Source organism: Barbus barbus, assembly GCF_936440315.1.
Source record: "Barbus barbus genome assembly, chromosome: 8".
In the NCBI taxonomy this organism is placed as follows: Eukaryota; Metazoa; Chordata; class Actinopteri; order Cypriniformes; family Cyprinidae; genus Barbus; species Barbus barbus.
In genome coordinates this window covers 33,892,058-33,916,610 of record NC_136736.1, presented here as the reverse complement: position 1 = coordinate 33,916,610, position 24,553 = coordinate 33,892,058, and the positions used below count along the sequence as shown (strand labels likewise).

Here is a 24,553-nt window from a genome sequence, read left to right as displayed (position 1 = left end):
TCTCAGAGATGCTGATCGTCACTGTTGACATTCCCACAACCCTGATGTAACCTTGAATATCCGCACAGATCATTCCCGTCTTCCTCATTTACAAGCCTCTCTGAGCTGCAGCACCAGCTGATCCTGGAGTATTTACCAAACAAATGGATGCAAACTCAAAAGGAAATGTGTAATCTATGCTCGCAGACGCATAAGTGGTGTTATGCTGTTGAAAAGCATAAATATGGACTAAACTTAATCCATTGTTGACAGAGAAAAGATAGCGAGACGTTTACAAAACACTGACAAAACGTATGCCAAACTCGCATTCAGAATTAATTAAGATATGATTGTGGCCGTGTACAAGCGTACTTTAATTTTATCATATTTATTACTGGGTGTTGAATGACAAAGGACACAATTTACACAGTCATTCATCACTTACCTTTGAAATGGAGAAATGTTCAAAATCATAAAAATCAGGTGGTGCCTGACAAATAAAGGATTTATAAGTGCAGAGAAACTTATTGTTCAAGACAAATCAGTGCACATGGAAGTTTTTTTTAAATACTAATGAATTATGTGCAAACTACCACAGGTCTTCTCAAATATTTAGTATGCTAGTTCCTCAAATAGGTGTCAATGACATGACCTGCCTGTTCGGATGAAGGTTGAATAAATGTTAAAGCTCCGTGACAGCAGCCAAACTCCTCCCTAATCTCCTCCTTGAAACAGGTGAGTTGGCGGGGTATAAATTTTGTGAACCTGACACACAGGAGCTTTTTGTCTCCGGAGAGGCTTTCAGGAGAACTACGACATCTAAGATCCAAAAACTTCAGAGTTTAAATTGGAATAAAAGAGGAAAATGGGGCTTGGAGTGAGTGGACCATGGCTATATTTAATTATACTGCCAGTTTCATTCCATATTTGCTTTTGTTGTTCCATTTCCCTCTCTTTTTTTTTTCTAGCCCTCTCTTGTCTCTTGTTCAGGTAATATGTTTGTTGCATATGTTAAGTATTGTTATTTTTGATAGACGGGGAACGATAAGTACAAACTGGCGGCAACTTCAGAAGATGGAGCCAAAAAGCCAAAAAAAGGGAAAAGAAAGCAGCAGGACATGGACGACCTCAAAAAAGAAGTGGATTTGGTGTGAAATTAATATATAAAGACATTTGGAATATACACATAGCATTAAAATACACCATTTAACAATAATAAGTTGTGTGGTGAACTGAGATTTCAAGGCTCTTTTTGTTTCTGCAGGACGACCATAAGTTGACAATGGACGAGCTTCACCGCAAATACGGAACTGACCTGACCAGGGTGAGTTCTGTGACATATTTGGGAAACATAATGTATCTAAGATGATTAAAATGACTGTTTTATCTTCTTGGATGGGCATAAATTATTGTTGTTATTATCTCCCTTTAAAAAGAACGGCTGGTAACCTAATTTAAAATCATTGACATCTTGAATTATTAATCGCACTATGTCTTTTCTGTCAAATCAAAGCACTTTTATAAAAAAAAAAGATAAATGGTGTCTGTGGAAGAGCAGGTATGTTCAAGGTGGAATTATTATGTAATGGAAGTTTTAATACAAGTGCTTGCAATTTATACATGTAAGCTATAGATCCGAAGCCTATATGCATAATTTTATTTGAACTGAATTATTGCTAATTGTCCTGGAGCAAACCCGGACATAGGTGAGTGCATCATTGCCATTAGCTCCACCCCCTAACTGGACCAAATCCTCTGCCCCACCCTGACCTTCAAAAAACTCTAACACCTCAAGGACAACATGCCCCCTTTTCATTATTCCACAATATCTCCTTGAAGTCTCATATTTATGTTTATGTTTTTGAGGTCTGACATCCACAACCACTGTTTCAAGCTTCACTCAACACAGCAACACTGTTTAACTAATTGTTGACTTAATTTTTATTGTTGCTGGCAGGGCTTGTCTTCTTCCTGTGCGAAGGAGATCTTAGCTCATGATGGACCCAATGCCCTAACCCCACCTCCAACATAATCCATAAATCTCTCAGTTTGGCTCTCATTATCTAACCCATCATTTTCTCCAGGGATTGTCAGGCGCTCGTGCTAAGGAGATCTTGGAGCGTGATGGACCCAACGCTTTGACTCCACCTCCAACAACTCCAGAATGGATCAAGTTCTGCAAACAGCTCTTTGGTGGGTTCTCAACGCTGCTGTGGATTGGTGCAATCCTTTGTTTCCTGGCATACGGAATCCAGGCTGCTTCTGAAGACGAACCCGCAAATGACAACGTACGATAGAGCAAAAACCTTCACTTGTTTATGCATAAATAGTTCATATGTCAACAAACATAGTGAATCAAGCATAATTAGCCCCTGTTTGATTTTCCAGCTTTACCTGGGAATTGTTCTTGCTGCAGTTGTCATAATAACAGGATGCTTCTCATACTACCAAGAAGCCAAGAGCTCTAAAATCATGGAATCTTTTAAGAACCTTGTACCTCAGGTACTGAAATGTAAAAAGTACTCTATATCTCTCATACAAAAACTACATTTTAATACATTTTGGTTTTGTAGCAAGCCCTGGTTGTGCGTGATGGAGAGAGAAAGAGTATCAATGCAGAGGAGGTAGTTGCTGGTGATCTTGTGGAGGTCAAAGGTGGAGACAGAATCCCAGCTGATCTTCGTATCATCTCTGCGCATGGATGCAAGGTAAGACCTAAAGCGCAAAAGAATGGCAAAAGTAACATACTACCACTTTTGAAAAGATTGGTTGCATTTTGAATGTTGGTCACCAGAATGGGATGCAGGTATTCTGGTGTCCCCATCAAATAGGCTTCTTCAGTAGTGTAATTTCTTTGGTCAACAAGTTAACCAATGTTTTGTTTGTGAACAAGTTGTATATGCTAGTATACCAGCTAGGCCAGGGCTGTCTAAACCTGCTCCTGGAGGGCCAATGTCCTACAAATTTAGCTCAAATTTGGGATTGAAGGGGATTGAACACCCCAGAGCTAGACCAACACCAAACTGGTACTAACCAGCAATCCTGGACAAATATCCTTGAATATTTATGGTATTCTTCCATTCCAGGTGGACAACTCTTCACTCACTGGTGAATCTGAGCCCCAGACTCGTACTCCTGACTTCTCCAATGAAAATCCCTTGGAAACCAGAAACATTGCCTTCTTCTCTACTAACTGTGTTGAAGGTACAGCGATAAAACAGATGAGTTATGTTGGATAAAAAAGTCTGAATTTTGTAATTTAAATTTCATTTTCAATAGGTTCTGCCAGAGGGATTGTCATCAACACTGGTGACCGTACTGTCATGGGTCGTATTGCCACTCTTGCCTCCAGTCTGGATTGTGGACAGACACCAATCGCTAAAGAGATCGAACACTTCATCCACATCATCACTGGTGTAGCCGTCTTCCTGGGTGTCAGCTTCTTCATTCTTTCCCTGATTCTTGGATATGGGTGGTTGGAAGCTGTCATCTTCCTGATTGGTATCATTGTCGCTAATGTACCTGAAGGTCTCCTTGCCACTGTTACTGTAAGTCAGAGTTCAAAGTACACTTCTAAAGCCAAAGCGCACTTCACTTGAGCCAAGAATTATTACTTAACTTGTAACATCATATAGGTGTGTCTAACTCTGACCGCCAAACGTATGGCGAAGAAGAACTGCCTGGTGAAGAATCTTGAAGCTGTGGAAACTCTTGGCTCGACCTCCACCATCTGCTCTGACAAGACTGGCACTTTGACCCAGAACCGAATGACCGTAGCTCACATGTGGTTTGACAACCAGATTCATGAAGCAGACACCACAGAGAACCAGAGTGGAACCTCCTTTGACAGGAGCTCTCCAACTTGGTCTGCTCTTGCACGTATCGCTGGCATGTGCAACCGTGCCGTCTTCCTTGCTGATCAACACAATGTGCCAATCCTTAAGGTGTGCTTGAGCTTCTCAATATTTAATACTTTAAAATAATTAAGGAAATATGTAGATGATTAACCTTTAGAGTGACTTGTAAAAGTCCATCAGTAAATATATGTCCATCAAGATACGATCAGTAAAGAAAAGAAATCAATCTTTTGCAGCGGGACACAGCTGGTGATGCCTCAGAGTCTGCCCTGTTGAAGTGTATTGAGCTGTGCTGTGGTCCAGTCACTGAAATGAGAGAGAAGTACCCAACGATTGCTGAAATCCCTTTCAACTCCACCAACAAGTATCAGGTATTTTTGTTAAATTATTCTTTGGAGATTTACAGATTTGACTGTCCTTCCTAACATCCCCTAATATGACTTTTCTAGCTCTCAATCCACAAGAATCCCAATTCCTCAGAGTCTAAGCACCTGCTGGTGATGAAGGGAGCCCCTGAGAGGATATTGGATCGATGCTGTACTATTTTGATTCAAGGAAAAGAGCAGCCTTTGGACGATGAAATGAAAGATGCTTTCCAAAATGCTTATGTAGAACTCGGAGGTCTTGGAGAAAGAGTGCTCGGTAAAGCCACCTTATGAAGTTCACCATGAGGAGTTTTTCCAGTTAAAACTATGACTATGTACACTCATGACTGTGTTCTTTCTCAAAGGTTTCTGCCACTTTTCCCTTCCTGATGACCAGTTTCCTGAGGGTTTTGCATTTGATGCTGACGAAGTGAACTTCCCCACTGAGAACCTGTGTTTTGTTGGCCTCATGTCCATGATTGATCCTCCTCGTGCAGCAGTACCAGATGCTGTGGGCAAGTGCAGGAGTGCTGGAATCAAGGTGTTGTTTCACCTTGATTCAAGACTGATGGCTTGATTATACCATACCTTTATTGAATTAAATGAATCATATGATCAAGCATCTATGTCTTCTATCACAGGTTACTTGTGATCATCCAATTACAGCTAAGAATATTTGGAATGGGTCATGAATCAAGAATTTGTTCTTGGTTCAAGATCCATTGTTTGAATATGTTGCACCTTTGCTGCAGCATATTCAATTTTGTTCATACTTGTTGCACGTACAATCAGTTAATCAAATTATAATGCAGAATCTTCAATTATAGGTTATCATGGTTACCGGGGACCATCCAATTACAGCTAAGGCTATTGCAAAAGGTGTTGGCATCATCTCTGAAGGCAATGAGACTGTGGAAGACATTGCTGCTCGTTTAAACATCCCTGTTGGAGAGGTTAATCCAAGGTATCCATCTCAAACAAAACATTTATTCACCAAGTTTTGAATTTGCTCTAGATGTCTGCTAATACAAAACGCATCTCTAGAGATGCTAAGGCCTGTGTGGTCCATGGTGGAGAACTAAAGAATATGAATGAAGAAGAGCTGGATGATATCCTCAAACACCATACAGAAATTGTGTTCGCCAGAACTTCTCCACAACAAAAGCTGATCATTGTAGAAGGTTGTCAGCGACAGGTAATGTCAGGGAGTTGTCTGTCCAATCCAATTTGATACTAGAACATTTTCTCCCGAAGGAACCATTTTAATGCATTTTATTTCTCTTATCAGGGTGCCATTGTAGCCGTAACCGGTGATGGTGTCAATGATTCTCCTGCTCTGAAGAAGGCTGACATTGGTGTGGCTATGGGTATCGCTGGATCTGACGTATCCAAACAGGCTGCTGACATGATCCTTCTGGACGACAACTTTGCCTCAATTGTCACTGGAGTAGAAGAAGGTGAGAAATTTTATTGAAATCTTAACTGACTGAAGAATGATGAAGGAGACTTATGACGCTTAATTCTCATATCTATCTTTAACTTTAGGACGTCTGATCTTTGACAACTTGAAAAAGTCCATTGCCTACACACTGACCAGCAACATCCCTGAGATCTCACCCTTCCTCTTGTTCATCATTGCTAATATTCCTCTACCTCTGGGCACCGTCACCATTCTCTGCATTGACTTGGGCACTGACATGGTAGGTGAAAAGACACAGTATGTGAATCAGGAGCCAAGCACTGAAGAGGTGTAGACATGTATTGTATAGATTGTTTTTTCTTCTGATTCATCAGATAATGGTTTCCACCATCTTTAATGTGTTGAAAGCAAACTGAGGTACTGATCTTCCACAGCTTTGGTACAGATAATCTTGAGACCATGCCAGTGAATAGCATCCCAACCACAAAGTTTGGCCTTGTCTTGGCAATGATAGGATGCATAAGATGAAACTTTATAATTGCAGCTATTGTGTGAGTTTGTATTTAGTGCCACATACTGGTCAGAAAAAAATAAATACTTTGAATAATTTAGTGTAAAGCTATGACTTCGTTCAGCACATACAACTCTTCACATACAGTAATGCCTTTTTCTTCAGTGTTAGCCAAACTGGCTGCTGACCTTTTTTTTTTTTTTTTTTTTTAATTTTGACCATTTTGAAAACAGCAAACAGTTCATGCAGCAATGCTTTTGTCTTTAGTGGGTGACCTTTGATCTATGTGCTGAGCCTTAATTTTGTGAGAGCTCCCCCAAATGGTCAAAAATGTAAAGAAATGTTTTTGATTTCTTGTTTAATGTTCCCACAGGTTCCTGCAATCTCATTGGCCTATGAAACTGCTGAAAGTGACATCATGAAGAGACAACCCAGAAACGCTAAAACAGATAAACTGGTAAATGAGAGGCTCATTAGTATGGCCTACGGTCAAATTGGTAAGAGATTGGTTATTCTAAACAGACCTTCTTTACTGTTAGCACTATGTTCATTCTTTGACCTGATTTTGAACAAGTAGGCCTACTCTACTGTAATATTTTACTCTTAGCACAGGTTTAATTTAATTTAATTATTATTAAAGTTCAACGTACTGCAGCAACAGGCTAGCTGTAGGGGCAGACTTAACAAATAGGTGAGGTAAGCGGCCGCTTAGGGCCCCGGGGAATCAGGGGGCCCCGTCTGATATTCGCGAAACATACTTGGCAAATGCACCAGTATGCATTTGTGTTATGGAGAGCATCAAATGTTCATGATTATGTTTCAAGTCACAATTTTATTTGACTTGATATTTCAAAATGACTCTCTTGTGAGCTTTTCCTAGGCGTGCCAGCGTGAACTATTAATGCAAATGAACTATAAACTAAAAACGCGTATAAATGCACGAATGCAATGACTGGAGATTTTCGCTTAATGGATTACATTTTTGATTTGTTTGTCGGCAAACCCTATCATATGCCTTAAGAACACTTGGAATACGGAACGAGTTGCATGGGATAATTTTTATGACATTTTAATCCTTTTTGGAAAAAGATTGAAGAAGATGTTTACAATTCATTAAATAGACAAGTGCAAGTATTTTTTTATATAATGTCTTCTTTTGTGATCTGAAAAAAATAAGATTAATATGGCTTTAGAATAGCATCAGGTTGACTAATTATTTAGGCTACTTAAGTTGTGAAGGGGTAATAGTTATAAAAAATAATAATTATAGCTATAATGAGAGAGAGCTAGCGAGCAAAATAAGGGTTAGGCATAAAAGAGCATATAGTTATTGTGTTGGGGCCCCGTACATGAAATTTGCTTAGGGCCACAGTCCACCCCAGGCTAGCTGCAAAAGCATCTGTGTTACATATTATTTTGTTTTATTTAATTTGAGATCCATGCTGATTAACGGCTATAGTTTGAAATATTAAATCGTCTGCGTATACAAATCTGTCAGCAAGCATGCCGGCCAGGAATATCTTTAGTCAGTGCATTAATATAATCAATGAAACTTCATAATTGCTATTGCAGCCATGCCCTTAGTTCGCCTAAGAAGTAAAAACAGCACCACCTACTGTTTTTAATGACAAAGAAACTCTATTAATTAAAATGGAATACTAAAATGTAAAATATAAATGCTGTATATTACATAAATACAAACCCTTCATTGTAGGTGATACACAATTATTTTAACCTATTGACAGACCCTCTAAACTTTCATTTTAATGTCATCATACTTATTTTTAGGTATGATGCAAGCAGTTGCAGGGTTCTTTTCCTACTTTGTAATTCTTGCCGAGAACGGATTCCTGCCCTCCGATTTAATAGGAATTCGAGTCAACTGGGACGATAAGTATCTCAATGACCTGGAAGATAGCTATGGCCAGCAATGGGTAGGTGTCATAACTGTATAAACCAAAAACCTTTTATAATACAACAAATGTGAGGTATCGGTCATGTAAATATTGCTCTTCTGTTTATTCTTCCAGACATATGAGCGCAGAAAGATTGTGGAGTTCACATGCCACACAGCATTCTTCGCCAGTATTGTGATTGTGCAGTGGGCCGATCTGATCATCTGCAAGACCAGGAGGAATTCCATCGTACAGCAGGGAATGAGGTATGTAAACAAAGAGTCCAGCCATCAAATTGTGCAATATGTGTTATACAGGACTGTTTCTAAAAGCCATGCCACCACTTTTCTTTCATAGAAACAAAATCCTCATCTTTGGTCTGTTTGAGGAAACTGCTCTGGCAGCTTTCTTGTCCTACTGCCCAGGCATGGACATTGCTTTGAGAATGTATCCTCTCAAGTAGGTGAACATAACTATTACACACAAGAAATGGGAATATTTTTTATTATAGCTGACCTTGAAATGTCTATTGAACACTAATATTATGTTTTAGACCATGTTGGTGGTTCTGTGCCTTCCCATACTCGCTGCTCATCTTCGTCTATGATGAAGTTAGAAGATACATCCTTAGGCGGAGCCCAGGAGGTAATAACAGATATGATGTTGGCAGTCTATAACATTGATAACATCTATGTTTGTTTTCATTTTAAAGCTAAAGTATCTGTTTCCCAAGTGGAAACCTGGGTTTTGAATGGGGTCTACGATAGCGATAACCTTCATAACAGTATTTTGTTATTTCACAGTGAATGAACTAGCTCTAATATCTATGCTGTTTTGTTTCAGGCTGGGTGGAAAAAGAAACATACTACTGAAACACGAAGACTTTCTGTTGCAAACATATGCGAGAAGACATTCATTTTGATATTTTCAAAATGATACAAAATCTGGTCATTTTCAATCAATAAATATGTCAAATTAGAAGGAGTTTGTGTTTGGGTCTTCATTATGCATTCAAATATTGGTCCCCACAAAGATATAACATGTAAAACCTTTAAAATCACATTAGACAGGCCATATGGTCAAGGGAAATTGATTTAATTGCTTTATTGAATAATTAACTGTAAAAATGCCAACTGTAGAGGTTACTGTATTTAGATTAATTTAAGAACATTAGAAGTCGATTGGATCTTCCACCATGATATAAAACTTAGCATCAAATATTTAAAATATATTTTAGAAAATGTGCAAAGCCTGGTCGTGATAAAGGCCCAGCACGTGATATTCATAAGTGATATCAGGCTCATCAGACTTCACTACTACCACTAGAGGGCATGCCTCTAGTCTAAAATTAGGGGGTGATATGATAGTTTCCATGACAACACATATATAGGCTAGAGCCCACAGCTTGTAAATAAAATTCAAGATATTTTTAGCTCTCCTACTTTGAAGATGCAGTCTCCAGCAGGCGCTGGTCAATTTCCATCATCAACAATACATGCGTTTAACGAGCATAATCCCTCTAATGGGGATAATCTGGAAAAAACATAAAAAGAAGAAAATAATGAGCATGAAATACGATCCCAATAAAACAGTGCTAAAAACAGTATGTCAAATTGAGCTCAACTTATCTTAATAATCTAAATCCTAGTGAATCACATAGCCTCTTTAATAAGCTTCACGGTTCATATTCATGGTTTGTTAAAAAATATGCCTAAAAACAACATTTGCATTATTTTCAGTGAACAGAAGTCTATTATTGAAACAAAACTACACTTAATTAATACTGAGCAATATGTAGGCTATAAGACAATGCAAAACCAAGTAAGTCATGATTGATTAACACCTTAAATATGCTTACATTTGCTTTCTAAACTCACGACTATGTTAATAATTGATAATAAATCTAAACAATTTAACCAGGTTACTCCAGGCAACCACAGTATTTCGTAACTGTGCTCTGAAGGAGACTATTTAACATCGGAAAATCATATCTGAAACGATTTCTAAAAGGTCTAAGGTGGTTATCAGGCTAATAGACCAGCAATAAAGCAGCTACGAACTGGACCACCTCCAGCTGGTTTTCTGCTGGTCTGGTTTTCAGAACATGGTGTCCAGTCGAGTTAATGACCAGCACATTCTAAAACACGGATATATGAGCTTAAACTGGAGTATTGACTTCAAAGAGTTTCTTTACCAGCAATTCAAAGCTCAAACACAAAGGGATTGAGAAAAGCGATACATTATTTAACACGATCAAAGTTCATCGGTGAAAGTCTGTCACAATGCCCCAGCCCTGCTCCTGTCTTCCTGCAGACCACGCCCCTTTCCTCCGCGTTACCATGACAATCCAGGCAGACGTCACAGTGAAAACCCCTCGATGTATATAAGCTTCGCGTGTTCACACTGTAACTCGGTTTGGATGCGTGTCCTCTCAGAACGACGCGTGCAGCGGTGACCAAGGAACACAACACAGGAGACGGGATTGGGGACTTTTAATTTGTTGTTTTTAAAGAAAGCTTGGATTTTTGTTTGGAAGCCCAGGTGGTCGTTTTTTATCAAAAGAAGCAAAATGGGACGAGGAGTAAGTGTGAACGTGTTTGTCGTTTCATTCTTAAAGTCTCTGTATGAATTTTCAGTATTGTTTCTATGTTTAAACAGGTGGTTTTAGAGTTACTGAAAATAATAGTTTGGTAAATAGTTGGCTGCCCGGAGTAAGAGACTTCCGCAGTCTTTATATTCAAATGAGTTCGTATAAATGAATGAAATGCGCATTAGAGTTCATCTAAACCATAACGAGTCTGCATTCTCGGATGGAGCAACAGGTTTTAAGTCTGTGGCTTTAAAAGAGGCTCAAAGTCCATTTGAAGACGTTCTTGGTTCACTACAAAGATTTGAGGAATGTAGCAGACAACTTCCTCCTCTATGGCCGCGATGTAGCATGGCCTGTATGTCGACGCAAATACAGTCAGTCTCGTGTAAAACTGAAGTAATCGTGTTTGTAACGAAAACCCTTCCAGCTCTTTAACTATTACGACATAACACTTCTAGTCTAGCGACAGCGTGTTTCTGAGTGTGACGAAATAACCTCGAGATACATTGTGTCACTTTTACCGCGTAAACATCGGAATGAACGACGCGCTTACTTCAAATATTCCACAAGATAAAGAGTTAACTCTTTTTACCCCGAGGCGCACATCTCATTTAAAACTACGAGATGTGTCTGTAGTTTAACTGTTTAAAACCTCCAAACTAACAATACCCGTGTTAACCATTTAATGTCAAATCATATAGTTAAAGCTATATGTGGTCCATGTTGTGTTTTTGCCTGCGCGAAGTAAACCATGTGTAATTTTAGGGTGTAGTCTGACATGATAAAGTTGTCTCGGGTTTGAGGACTAGTTATCATCGCGTCTGTTTGTCATCGATATCTTTAAGTGGAGCAGGCTGCGTTAGTTGAGTAAATTAAACGGAGACCAGAATTGTGCATTAATCGTAATTCAGTTACATTCTGGAACTGTAAAGTATCTCATTAGCTGCATGATATGCTTAGCTTTTCAATAAAGTGCCGCTTTCTTTCGTTTCTCCTTTCACATTCAGTCATAATCTTCTGATTTGCTTTCTGTAGGGTTCATTAACTCCTAATATGATTCCAGCATGCAGTGGCATTGCGTAAGAGCTGAATACCACTCCCTAATATGAGGCTCTGAGCACCAGTGTAAATGTAAATTATGCATTTGGTCCTGGGGTATTCCATGTGATGGGGAGCAAACAGCCATCCGCATGTTTCATCTGGGTTTGGTGCATTGAGCTACGCCCCCAGCCCCATCAAATCCCACCGCAATGGGGCAGATGTCTCTCCTCTGCAGACATAGGCTTGCTGTGGTGTGCAAGAGATTGATATGAAATAACAGCATTTCTTGTATTTTGCAATGTCGAATTTTCTGGGTCATATTGAAATAAGAATCTAAATTATATATTTGCTAGCTTAATACTGAATTTCTACCTTGGAGTTACCATAATAGCATATATAGTACTACCATCCAATGCCATGATACAATATTCATATACATAGCATTTAAATGATAGTTTACCATGGTATTATTACCCAGCGCTGTAGCTGCCATGGACTTCGAAAGGGAACACAAATCTGAAAATATTTAGAGTAATACAGAATTGTTAGTATATTGTGTGTTTTAGGACCAGCATCAGGTGTTGACCACAGCTGTGTTCTCGCTCCCCTGAGAGTGTATATAAGTCACTCCGTCTCCGAAGGGTTTAACATTCTTTCCATTCATCAGCCACTATGTGTTAGTGAAACCTTTTGTCATTGACAGTCTCATCTGACAGAGACTGACCACCCCTCCTCACTGACCCCGACGGCTGTCTCCGGGCCCCTTACCTTTTTTGGTGCAGTGAGCTATGAGATAACATGCATTTATCTCCAGGCGACTGTTGCTTTTCCACTACCAAGTGAGAGAGAAATGGCATGCATGGATGTTTATTTTGACATTTTAGAAATGCAATAGGGTCCAAAAGTCTCAGACAACATTGAACCTCTCACTTTGAGGATTTTGAAAATATTAATATCTCTAGGTGACTAGTTAAATGTAAGTAAATAAGTGTCATTGATCATGTGACTCTGAAAAGGTGGTCAGATTGTCTTCTTCCATTGTAACTCAAGATGCTCTTTGGATCTCAAATCATGCTGGAGAACATGATTGTCAGGTTTTGTTCATGAATGTAGAAGACATTCTAAAGAACGCCGTTTTTTATAATCCACCTTTTCAGCCCAAGTTTTATGCTGAAGTAATTTCACATTTCGACCCCACTGTACGTTTTTGTTCATGCTCTTAAACCACAGTGAGCTTATGAAAAGCTGTAGCTTGAGCAATTGCCCTGGGACTGGTGTGGAGGAGTTTGTACTCCATGTTTCCTTTTCAGCCTCCCCTGTTTATTCGCCACTTCTGTTGGGCTTGACACGTGACTTAACCCATTCACGGGTCTAGAGGTGTGGCTCTGTTTCCAATGGCAACAGGGCAAAGTCCCAGTATGAGAGCACTGATATGCTTGAGCGAACGAACTTTGGCTCACGTGCAAGATAAAAATAAAAAAAAGACTTGGAAGAATAGTATTATTTTTTTTTTTTTTCATTTGATAAAGTCCAGATAGAACATTCTCTCACGAATATGAATATTTATGAGCATGTTCTGCCATGGTTGATTTATCTTTCACCCTCTGGCTCAACCTTGTGACATTTTCCACACACTTGTGCAAGATGTGAAAAGTGCTCATATGCATATTAGATGTGATGACTTGGCGTTTAAGTAAACTAGCATACGTAGACGTGAACGAGCTCTGAAGTAAGCTGTCATATTCAGTCGGGCACTACAGGTGTCAAGTTTTTGTTTCTGGCCACTTTCATCATCTGTTGCTTTCATGTACAGAAAACAACCACTCCAGTGTGCTTGCAGATTTATATCAGGACATGGATTGACATGCAAATAATATAAGCTTGATGCTTAGAAGATTGATGAATCTTGTGTCTTTGTAAGATGATCTGAAATCATCAAAGCTGATGGAAAAAATCTTACTTTTTTTTTTTTTTTTTTTTTTTTTTTTTTAAATGGTTGTTTTCAGTTGCAACAAATGTCAGACCAAAATTATATAATTTTATGTTAAATGACTGTTGATGTCACAAGAACTGAGTTGCTAGATATTTTCTGAAACTATGTAGGCTTTAACTTTTTTTATGCTCGTGTATGTTGTGCCATGGCACTTTTCTCTTTTCAGTAAATTCAACAAAATATAACGGCAGATTTGATAAATTGACATTTTTCAAACAAAGAGCCTGTTGTTTGCTTCACTGACTTATAATGACGATCAGATTTTAAATGCAAACTAGCAATCAAATGCTCTATACTTAACTGATTCATTTACAGCTCCCGTGCTTGAGGCAATGAGTCACCTATTGTATTCACAGAATTCAGTTGTAATAAGAACTGTTGCTTAACAGTAGTAGAGGTTACTTGGTCAATTGCTTTCCAAGTTAAATGTTAATTACTACACGTTATCCATTGGGATCATGCAATCTGCACTGTTAACTCTTGCTAATATTTTACACTTCTATGCACATCTTTTGCACTCATAAGTTGGGTAATGGCACTTTTTGTGCATTTACATTACAAGTCTTTTAAAACCTACATCCATCAATAAATGTAGGTGTGAATTCCTTTTAAGAAAAAATGCTATTGTTAGACCGTGCACAAGAGATTTAATGGTTGTTCATTGCTTGCTCCACCACAGGAAGGACGAGAACAATATGAGCTGGCGGCCACCTCAGAACAGGGGGGCAAGAAGTCAAAGGCCAAGGGCAAGAAAGAGAAGGATAAAGACATGGATGAACTCAAAAAAGAGGTGGACTTGGTGAGTCAGTTTAGTTCTTTAAAGCAAGCACCTATTGGCAAAACAAATCTCACAGTGATTGTAGCGATCTTTGAAGAGATGTACAATGTTATTTTTTTGTGCTATTGTAGGATGATCACAAACTGTCCATGGATGAGCTCACCAGGAAATACAGCACTGATTTAACTAGGGTAAGTCTATTTCTGTATTGAATTTTAAAATGAAATACTATTGACAATTGTAATGGCATAAATCTCTCAGTTTGGCTCTCATTATCTAACCCATCATTTTCTCCAGGGATTGTCAGGCGCTCGTGCTAAGGAGATCTTGGAGCGTGATGGACCCAACGCTTTGACTCCACCTCCAACAACCCCAGAATGGGTCAAGTTCTGCAAGCAGCTCTTTGGAGGATTCTCCACTCTCCTGTGGATTGGAGCCATCCTTTGTTTTCTTGCCTACGGCATCCTGGCGGCCTCCGAGGAGGAACCTGCCAATGATAACGTAAGGAGAAAACCCTGTTTGTGTTTCTTAAGGGTAAGTCTTTTAAGATCGTGTTTTAGCAGTATCCCTAACCTCTCCTCCATTGTCCTTTGCAGTTGTATCTGGGTATTGTGCTCTCTGCTGTCGTGATGATCACTGGTTGTTTCTCGTACTATCAAGAGGCCAAGAGCTCCAAGATCATGGACTCTTTCAAGAACCTTGTCCCTCAGGTAGTGACGATAATCCTTGTGTATATACAATATATTGCCAAAAGTATTGGGACACCTCCTTCTGTAGAACAGGTTTGACTACTTTAGTCATTTCTATGAGAACAAATCTTAATGTTTAAGCATATAATGATATTCTAGGGAATTGTGTGCTTCTAATTTTATAGCAACAGTTTGGACAGGACCTTTTCTATTCTAACATGACAATGGCTCACGTTAGGGATGGGCATTTTTGGCAATTTCTTATTTCGATCACTGATAGGTTTCAAAAACGATTAATCGAGTACTTTGGGGGGGGCATTTGTGTTACGGGGCATGGCCGTAAGGGAGATAATGAAAATATCTGAAGACCGTTATGAAAATTAATGTTAAAAATAAAAATGACTTGAAAACTTGAACACGATTAGATGTTAGATCGTTTACGATGCAGCAATGTTAAAAAAAGAAGCATCTGACAAAAATAATAGCTGACTTTATGCCAATCAACTGAAACTCGTTGTATGACACTTCCTATGATATTAATCAGATAACTTAGATACATAACATAAACATAACATTACAACTTTTATCTGCACAAAAGGATGCCTATGCCAGTGAACTTTAAGTTACGCGCTATAGCGAGAGAGAGTGAGAGCGTGCTCCCGCCGTGATGCGCTTTCAACAGCGAGATGAAACACGGGCAAGGACAGAATTCACTATAGATTTCACATTCTATAAAGTTCTCCTTATAATGCTTATGTCATTGTTTATGGCAGATTTGTGCTATATTTTCATCTACATTATCAAATGATTCCTAAAATCGCCTGCTTGTTTTTGAAGCCATACGAAATTAGAATTTTTGAATTTTAATTGAAGTATGCCTACTGTTGAACAAATGACAGCAGTACAAATTGAACAGGGGTGTGCTTAAAGGGTACAAAATGTACCCATTAAGCACAGCCAGACGTCTTGCATTTCATGATGTACAACTTAATTAAAATGCTTTTGTCATTTAAAATAAAATTAAATATTTTGGTGTGAGAGATTAATATTCTTTTACTGAAACCAATATCTTGTGTACTAAAAATGTCTCAATGTTGATTTTGGTGAGTTTAGTAGGTACTATATATATGTACCTATATTATACATATCTCCACTGGAAAAAGGATCTTTTTCTTTTCCTTAGTGATGTTAAGTGAATTTCCACTTTGTCACATAGCAAGCCTTGGTTATCCGTGATGGTGAGAAGAACAATATCAATGCTGAAGAAGTTGTGGTTGGAGATCTTGTGGAAGTCAAAGGTGGTGACAGAATTCCTGCTGATCTGCGTATCATTTCTGCTCATGGATGCAAGGTGAAATACCATTGCCATAAATCATGGCGAAATGTCTTCTCCAATAGCACATTTCAAGTCTACAAGGATTTACAAATGATCTTGTCCTTTGCAGGTGGACAACTCCTCCCTCACTGGAGAATCTGAGCCCCAGACTCGTTCTCCTGACTTCTCTAATGAAAACCCATTGGAGACCAGGAACATTGCGTTTTTCTCTACCAACTGTGTTGAAGGTATGAAAACAGTATATTATAAGTTGTACAATAAAAAGTGGACATTTTCATTGACTTTTATTTTGCTTACAGGCGCTGCCAGGGGTATCGTCATCAACACTGGTGACCGCACTGTTATGGGCCGTATTGCCACTCTTGCTTCTGGTCTTGAAGTTGGTCGCACTCCCATCTCTATTGAGATTGAGCACTTTATCCATATCATCACTGGTGTAGCTGTCTTCCTGGGTGTCTCCTTCTTCGTCCTCTCCCTGATCCTTGGCTACTCTTGGTTGGAAGCGGTCATCTTCCTCATTGGTATTATTGTCGCTAATGTGCCAGAGGGTCTCCTGGCTACTGTAACTGTAAGTGTTAGAATAATTGCTACAATTTGGAATATTTGTAATCTCAAATACAGATAAACCTCATTCTTGTACTTTCCAGGTGTGTTTGACTCTGACCGCCAAACGTATGGCAAAGAAGAACTGCCTGGTGAAGAATCTTGAAGCTGTGGAGACCCTTGGCTCAACCTCCACCATCTGCTCTGACAAGACCGGAACTTTGACCCAGAACCGAATGACTGTCGCTCACATGTGGTTTGACAACCAGATTCATGAAGCAGACACCACAGAGAACCAGAGTGGAACCTCCTTTGACAAGAGCTCTGCTACTTGGGTGGCCCTCGCACGTGTCTCTGGTCTCTGCAACCGTGCCGTCTTCCTTGCAGAACAAGAAAATGTCCCAATTCTTAAGGTCTGTGTTGATGCATTGTGAAATCTGTCAAAAGACCTACCAGCCCTTGCAAAGTCTGACAAAGTAGTTTTTGCCTGTTGCTAATACCATCTGAGGGTTGTTTACTACATGCTCGCCATGTTTGTCTGCTAGTGCTTAGTTCGGCTGTTTGCCTCTGGGGATTCTTTGAGCCCCTTGAGCTCACTAGAGCCTCTGACTGGTACACAGTGTTTCCCTGTAAACACCTTCCAATTTCTGCCCACTCTGACTTGTTTTGTAATGGGACTAATTTGTTGGAGCGTTACCTCAAATTACCTTGCATTTCCTGGAACATCTAAACAGTGTGATTTAAAATGCAACGGTGTTTGTTGGCCCTTGTTTTTTCAGACTATTCCTTGTTTCTCATCCTTTCCTGTTTCCTCTCACAGAGAGACGTGGCTGGTGACGCCTCCGAATCTGCCCTGCTGAAGTGTATCGAGCTCTGCTGTGGATCGGTGAAAGAGATGAGAGAAAAATACAACAAGATTGCCGAGATCCCATTCAACTCCACCAACAAATACCAGGTAAAACTATCTCCTGCTTTGGCCAACCCTTTGGATGAATTTCAGATGCCTAACATCTTCTGTTAATGGACCTTCTTAGCTCTCCATCCATAAGAACCCCAATAGCAATACAACGGAATCCACTCACCTGCTAGTAATGAAAGGTGCTCCTGAGAGGATCCTGGACAGATGCAACTCTATTTTGATTCAAGGAAAAGAGCAGCCGCTTGATGATGAGATGAAGGACGCCTTCCAGAATGCCTACTTGGAACTTGGGGGCCTTGGAGAAAGAGTACTGGGTAATTTTGTGGTTTAAATTGTATTTCTAAACAGTGCATTTCCATTCTGCACTTTCCATCAACATGTTGTTTTTCCACAGGATTCTGCCACTTCAACCTTCCTGACGAACAGTTTCCTGAGGACTTCCAGTTCGATTCCGAAGAGGTGAACTTCCCCACTGAGAACTTGTGCTTCATTGGCCTTATGTCCATGATCGATCCTCCTCGTGCCGCTGTACCAGATGCTGTGGGCAAATGTAGGAGTGCTGGAATCAAGGTACGTCATAGTCATTCCAAATAACTGCTTGTCGTTTTAATGAAACAACCAGAAATGTCCTAATTGCCAATTCAAAATCTCTCTTCTAGGTTATCATGGTTACTGGTGATCATCCAATCACAGCCAAGGCCATTGCCAAGGGAGTGGGTATTATCTCTGAGGGCAACGAGACCGTTGAAGACATTGCTGCTCGCTTGAACATTCCTATTAATGAGGTCAATCCAAGGTAACCGATTCCTCCGTCTCAGTTTGGATGTTTCTGGCTAGATATTTATTGCATCCAGTTTTCATTTAATGTTCTTTAAAGGGATGCCAAGGCTTGTGTGATCCATGGTGGTGACCTGAAGGATCTGAGCCCAGAGCAATTGGATGATATCTTGAAATACCACACAGAAATTGTGTTTGCCAGAACATCTCCTCAGCAGAAGCTGATTATCGTTGAAGGCTGCCAAAGACAGGTTAGTCGTCTTTACGATCTCAGATCAATCAAAATTTTGCCAGGTCAATTTGATCAGATAAGAGTGAAGTACTTTACTTGGCTGGTGTAGTATGAGAAGTTTCTGGCCACATAGAAATGGAACATCAAAGCTATGAGGAGCAAGATTTGAGATCAGTGGGATTTGAATGCAGACACAGCTACCCAGCATGACATAACAGCAGTAGAAACTAAGTGATTGAGAAAACGGCTGCTTGTGTTCATAGCTGGTTAGGACAAGAATTAGATGCATCACGACACGGTGTAACATTCATTTATGTTTGTCCACAGGGTGCCATTGTAGCTGTAACCGGTGATGGAGTCAATGATTCTCCTGCTCTGAAGAAGGCTGACATTGGTGTGGCTATGGGTATCGCTGGATCTGACGTATCCAAACAGGCTGCTGACATGATTCTTCTGGATGACAACTTTGCCTCAATTGTCACTGGAGTAGAAGAAGGTATGTTATGTTTTTGGGAACTTACTTGACTGAAGATTTTTGAAGATTACTTTGAGACGTGCTCCTCAAACATGTTCCACTTTAGGCCGTCTGATCTTTGACAACTTGAAGAAGTCAATTGCCTACACCCTGACCAGTAACATTCCTGAGATCACCCCCTTCCTCTTCTTCATCATTGCCAACATCCCTCTTCCTTTGGGTACCGTCACCATTCTTTGCATTGACCTGGGTACTGACATGGTAAGCACTGCACTGGACTAGTAATTATCCATTTGATTGGTCGGCCGGTCATGTTCTTGCATAAACATTATTGTCCTCTTATCTTCAAGGTTCCTGCCATTTCATTGGCCTATGAAGCTGCCGAGAGTGACATCATGAAGCGTCAACCCAGAAACCCCAGGACGGACAAACTTGTCAACGAGAGGCTCATTAGCATAGCCTACGGTCAGATTGGTAAGAGTCTCAGATACTTCACAGCATAAACTGCAGGCCATTTTCTCTACCGCCAGTTGCATAAAGTTGAGTTGGATGATTGAATCTCCTTGCTTGTGCTTTCACCACAGGTATGATTCAAGCTCTGGCTGGGTTCTTCACATATTTTGTCATCTTGGCTGAAAATGGCTTCCTGCCGTCGACATTGCTGGGCATTCGAGTGTTTTGGGATGACAAACAAGTCAACGACCTGGAAGACAGTTATGGCCAACAATGGGTGAGTGTTTTCAATCATCCAGAGGGCATATAATTGGTCCCTTTTTTTTTTCACCACCTTATCCGAATGTTGTGTTCTTGACCATCTCAGACGTACGAGCAGAGGAAGATTGTGGAATTCACATGCCACACGGCCTTCTTCACAAGTATTGTAATTGTACAGTGGGCCGATTTGATCATCTGCAAGACCAGAAGAAACTCTGTCTTTCAGCAAGGAATGAAGTAAGTAAACAGCCAATAAATCATCCACATCCAAATGGCTTAAAACCGGGATATGAAGTCTTACAAGTATGCTGTTCTTTACAGGAATAAGATTCTCATCTTTGGACTGTTTGAAGAAACGGCTCTTGCAGCTTTCCTGTCCTACTGCCCAGGCATGGATGTTGCCCTCAGAATGTACCCACTGAAGTAAGGCTTTACTGTTTATGTAAAGAAAAATCTGAATGTGATTGATTGCTAAATGTTTAATGATTTTTTTAGGGGAAATGTATTTTGTTAGGAGAGTTTATTGGGAAAATTGATTGGTAATGTAATACATATAACAGCTGTCTAGAACAGGTGTGATTTTAATTTTGGTACAATTTCTTTTCCAGACCAAGCTGGTGGTTCTGTGCCTTCCCTTACTCACTCCTCATCTTTATTTATGATGAAATCCGAAAACTTATCATTCGACGCAGCCCAGGAGGTAAGAGAATATTTAATTGCACCATCCTTCATAACAGCGGAGATAATTTTTATTTGCATAATTGGGTAAATCTTGTGTTCCAAACCTAGTGAGCTGACTTGTCTACATGAGTAACAACATTATTCAAAAATGTGGACATAAATATTGACTAAAATAGTCAATTATATTTATAATGAGCCATTATCTAGTTAGTATTGTTACATTTTTAAAAGTATTTAAGATTTCTTTCAAGTGTATCCGCCATCTTGGAGAGAGAATTATTATTATTATTATTATTTTTTTCACATTGCAATGCTTTCTTGGATTGTTTCTCAATGAAGAACTTGTGATAGAAACCATTGTTTGAAGTTAAATGCTGCCTAGATAAACAGCTCACTATTTTATTTCATCTTTTCACTTTTTTTTTTTTTTTAAGTTGATTCGCTTTTTAAGAACAGATCATGTACAATACATGCAAACCTCCTGCTGAGCTAATTTGAATTTTATATTTTTGTCATAGGTTGGGTGGAGAGGGAGACCTACTATTAAAGCATCCAGTCTGCATCACGAGTTTATTTGCATGGTTGTCTCGCTGCTCGGAATTTTAACCTCAGTAATTTGGATGTTTTTATATAGGGAATGCTTGACACAAACACTGAGATCGTGAACCAAGACATTGCGTGCCTTGTTTATGAAGCCGGACCAATTTTATACATGTTTTTAAAAGTGTAATATAAAAATAAACTTGCAGTCAGGTCCCACATTTGTGTCATTCCTTGCTTTTCATTTATTCATAAGTTTGTTTTAATTTGGAAAGTGCTCGGAGCTTGAGTGCATGCCCAGAATGCCCCTGTTTGTCTGGTGCTTTACCTTTTGTAAACCTAATAAAAATGTACCATGGTAACCATAGTATTACCAAAATGTCTTTGTTGCTGCTTTTGTCACTGCTGTAAAAGCAAAAGAAATATGGAATGTCATTAAAGCAATGTAAGATGTTTTCAGAATAACCAATAATAACATTAATAATAGTAACTGATGTCTTGCGAAAAATTATGGTGTGGTTACCATGGTAAATAATTTTTTTTTTTTTATTACTTTAAGGGAAAATGTGTAAATCTGTGCATGAGTGTTAAAAAAATGGCAGGAAAGAAAAATTCTTGCCAACCTCCTGTCCGTTTCAACAGCCTCAGCTACTGAAAAATAAAACAAAAATGCATCATTTTACAGTGCAATATCCTTCTCAATCAGAGTGGGCGCGTTTTAAGTGGGTTTGTAAAGTGTAATCCAGGTCTCATGCCTGGAGGAGACCGCAGATCCACTTCTCTCCACCCACGCTAGTGAGATCTAGCACAAAACACGTCCAACACAAAGTATTGTGAGTCAGAATCATCAGGGAGGGCAGGGAAAGGGATCATGTCTTTAGAGATCCACCAATTCATTTTTTTTACTACTTTTTATTAATGATTGACGGACTAAAACCAAAAAGTCAGATAACCGATATGTAAAAGCAGTTTTTGCTTGTGATGCAACATCTAAATGGATCTAATAATGCACTACAGTAAAAACAATATGCATTTTAAATATAATTATAATGTAAATTATAATTAGTCATAATCATATTTTATCCAAATAGTAATGCATTTAATGCAGGATTAATAGTCGAGACGTATCCTGTATAGTTGAGTCATTTATGTAAGTGTAATACATGACTGCACTGTTTTCTAATGAATGCATAGTGTGGTAAAGATGCCGCTAAGTGTTATTCTTTGGAGATGCACGGAATTCTGTTGTTTATTGACCTACCATTAAATAACTATTTAATAGAGAAGTAAATATCAGTCAAACCGATTATCGGTCTATGTCTTTAATATTTTGAGCACAAGTAGTCTTAAACGCTTCTATCTTAAATAATTTGGAGCAAGTATCCGGAGTCTTCCAAATCTTGCATTACCTTCCCTTGTTCCCTCTCTGATTTTGACTCGGTGAGCTTTATCTTTGGACGATGGCCCCGGGTTAACAGCCTGATCTCCCTGAGGTGCGTATCTGTTTCCCAGGGAAGTTTGGCTGGAGGCCATGCTGGTAGAATGCACTCGGGTGGGGTTGAGACTGAAGAGGGATTGTGTAGTTCAAGCCTGGATGAGCCTGAATCTATTTCAGTCTTTTTTCTGTTGAGTGATCATGCACTGCTAGTAACAGCTATTTTATCTTATCTATATTTTATCTTTCAAACGAGGCTGTTGAAACTGCATTTCTCTTTCATCTGTTTTATTTGGGTTCATAGGATGCCGGTTGATAGTTTAATTACCCGCAATTAACTCGCAGTTCATTCCGTTCCATTTTTTTGTGAAATTATGCAAGCTGTGTCATTAAACTCAGTGGTATGCATTCTCTGTGTTTTGAAATACCCATTCCACCCATTGAGAACAGATCAGGCTGTGCTTTTTCCTGAGACGCAAGGTTATAAGCTGTTTGACCTTTTTCATTCAACTTTTCCACTGATTGTTTAATGTACAAAGTTTGAGTTGAGGCACAAGGATAGTTTTTATACTATTAACTGTGCCTTTCACTCTGATTCAAGTCAAAGTTACTCATCAACTTCCAAAAGACTGAAACGCATTCAAATATCTGGGTCTTTTAGCCCAAAATCAAAAGAAATTATATTTGGCTTGAAGAAATTCCTAATTTTAGGATATATCATATTCATTGTGTATTATTTTCAAGAGAATTAAATTTAAAACTCTTTCCTCATTCTCATGACTAGACTGGCAAATAAATAAATATAAATAAAATTTGATATATCGGGGGAGAAAAGTACATCTGTAGGTATTTGCATCCACATAATGGATGAATTTACTCATGCTATTTTTAATGAAACAAAATCAATTTTAGTCAATATAAAGAGTCTTAAAGGACCAGAATTTTTTTCACACAATGTAATGTTGTTAATGTTTTCTCAATGCTGGATTTACCTTCCAATTCAATCAATGCCATTCAATCAATGGCAGAATAACAGTGAAGTATTCTCGACTGAGAGGTCAGGGTGAGGTTAGCGGAGATTTGCAGCGAATGACTCACAAAAGAGAGAAATAAATCCCATTTCCCGGCATCCCATTTCTTGCATGACTTTCACATGAGTATGCATCTTAAAATTAGGTTGTTCTACGTGTTTGGTCTGTTAGGGAGCGAAAACCATTTAGGAGAGACTGCAGATAAACTCGTGTTTGATGCACCCTTAACTATAGACAGACATGCATGTGCAAATGATATCGATTCTGAACCATTCTGGATGTGAAAATCTAATGAACTTCATTAAAAATGGAGCTTGTTGATCATTTTAGCTTATTAAAACATATTGTATATGCAGAAATGTGATTGTATGGGAATGAAGACTGTTATGATGAAACCAATAAAGCAGACTTTTTACCATGTGTCTTGGAAGCATTGCATCAGCCATTTCAATGCAAGGTTGTGTGTGTGTGTGTGTGTGTGTGTGTAGGCAATCACCAAGAGCCCTGGAGTTTCGTGCATAGTCAATTTGCTAATGCACATTCCCCACTAACTTCTGTAAACAGCCCTAATGGAGCATGTAAGAGTCTGGGATTGGGTTTGGTTTATGGCACATTCAAAACGACTACATCATGCACATCCCCTTAAAGAACAGAGTCAGTAAACAACAGCTAATTTGAATAGATACTGTATGAAAGCACAAAACCAGATATAGGCTATGCATATCTGAAAAGAACTTCATAAGAGTGGCAAA

The 24,553-nt window shown here is 39.1% G+C and overlaps 2 protein-coding genes across 2 annotated transcripts; both read left to right on the top strand.

Annotated features, from left to right (window-relative positions):
- The first annotated feature begins 757 nt into the window (after positions 1-757).
- Positions 758-9,010, top strand: LOC306874259 (sodium/potassium-transporting ATPase subunit alpha-1-like). Its single transcript, XM_079424163.1, has 22 exons — positions 758-856; positions 1,014-1,127; positions 1,244-1,303; positions 2,064-2,267; positions 2,368-2,481; positions 2,553-2,687; positions 3,066-3,183; positions 3,259-3,527; positions 3,615-3,923; positions 4,073-4,207; positions 4,286-4,478; positions 4,567-4,742; positions 5,029-5,165; positions 5,246-5,396; positions 5,490-5,658; positions 5,747-5,901; positions 6,506-6,629; positions 7,921-8,066; positions 8,163-8,293; positions 8,385-8,486; positions 8,581-8,672; positions 8,871-9,010. The coding sequence occupies exons 1-22, from the start codon at positions 845-847 to the stop codon at positions 8,897-8,899; spliced, it is 3,075 nt and encodes a 1,024-aa protein (XP_079280289.1). The 5' UTR covers positions 758-844; the 3' UTR covers positions 8,900-9,010.
- A 1,370-nt stretch (positions 9,011-10,380) lies between these two features.
- Positions 10,381-24,223, top strand: LOC306874257 (sodium/potassium-transporting ATPase subunit alpha-1-like). Its single transcript, XM_079424160.1, has 23 exons — positions 10,381-10,608; positions 14,331-14,450; positions 14,561-14,620; positions 14,727-14,930; positions 15,026-15,139; positions 16,335-16,469; positions 16,564-16,681; positions 16,754-17,022; positions 17,102-17,410; positions 17,818-17,952; positions 18,032-18,230; positions 18,311-18,486; positions 18,576-18,712; positions 18,794-18,944; positions 19,253-19,421; positions 19,507-19,661; positions 19,751-19,874; positions 19,985-20,130; positions 20,221-20,351; positions 20,436-20,537; positions 20,723-20,814; positions 21,314-23,616; positions 23,694-24,223. Exons 1-22 carry the CDS (start codon positions 10,597-10,599, stop codon positions 21,340-21,342), a joined length of 3,087 nt encoding a protein of 1,028 aa, XP_079280286.1. The 5' UTR covers positions 10,381-10,596; the 3' UTR covers positions 21,343-23,616; positions 23,694-24,223.
- Positions 24,224-24,553: the final 330 nt, after the last annotated feature.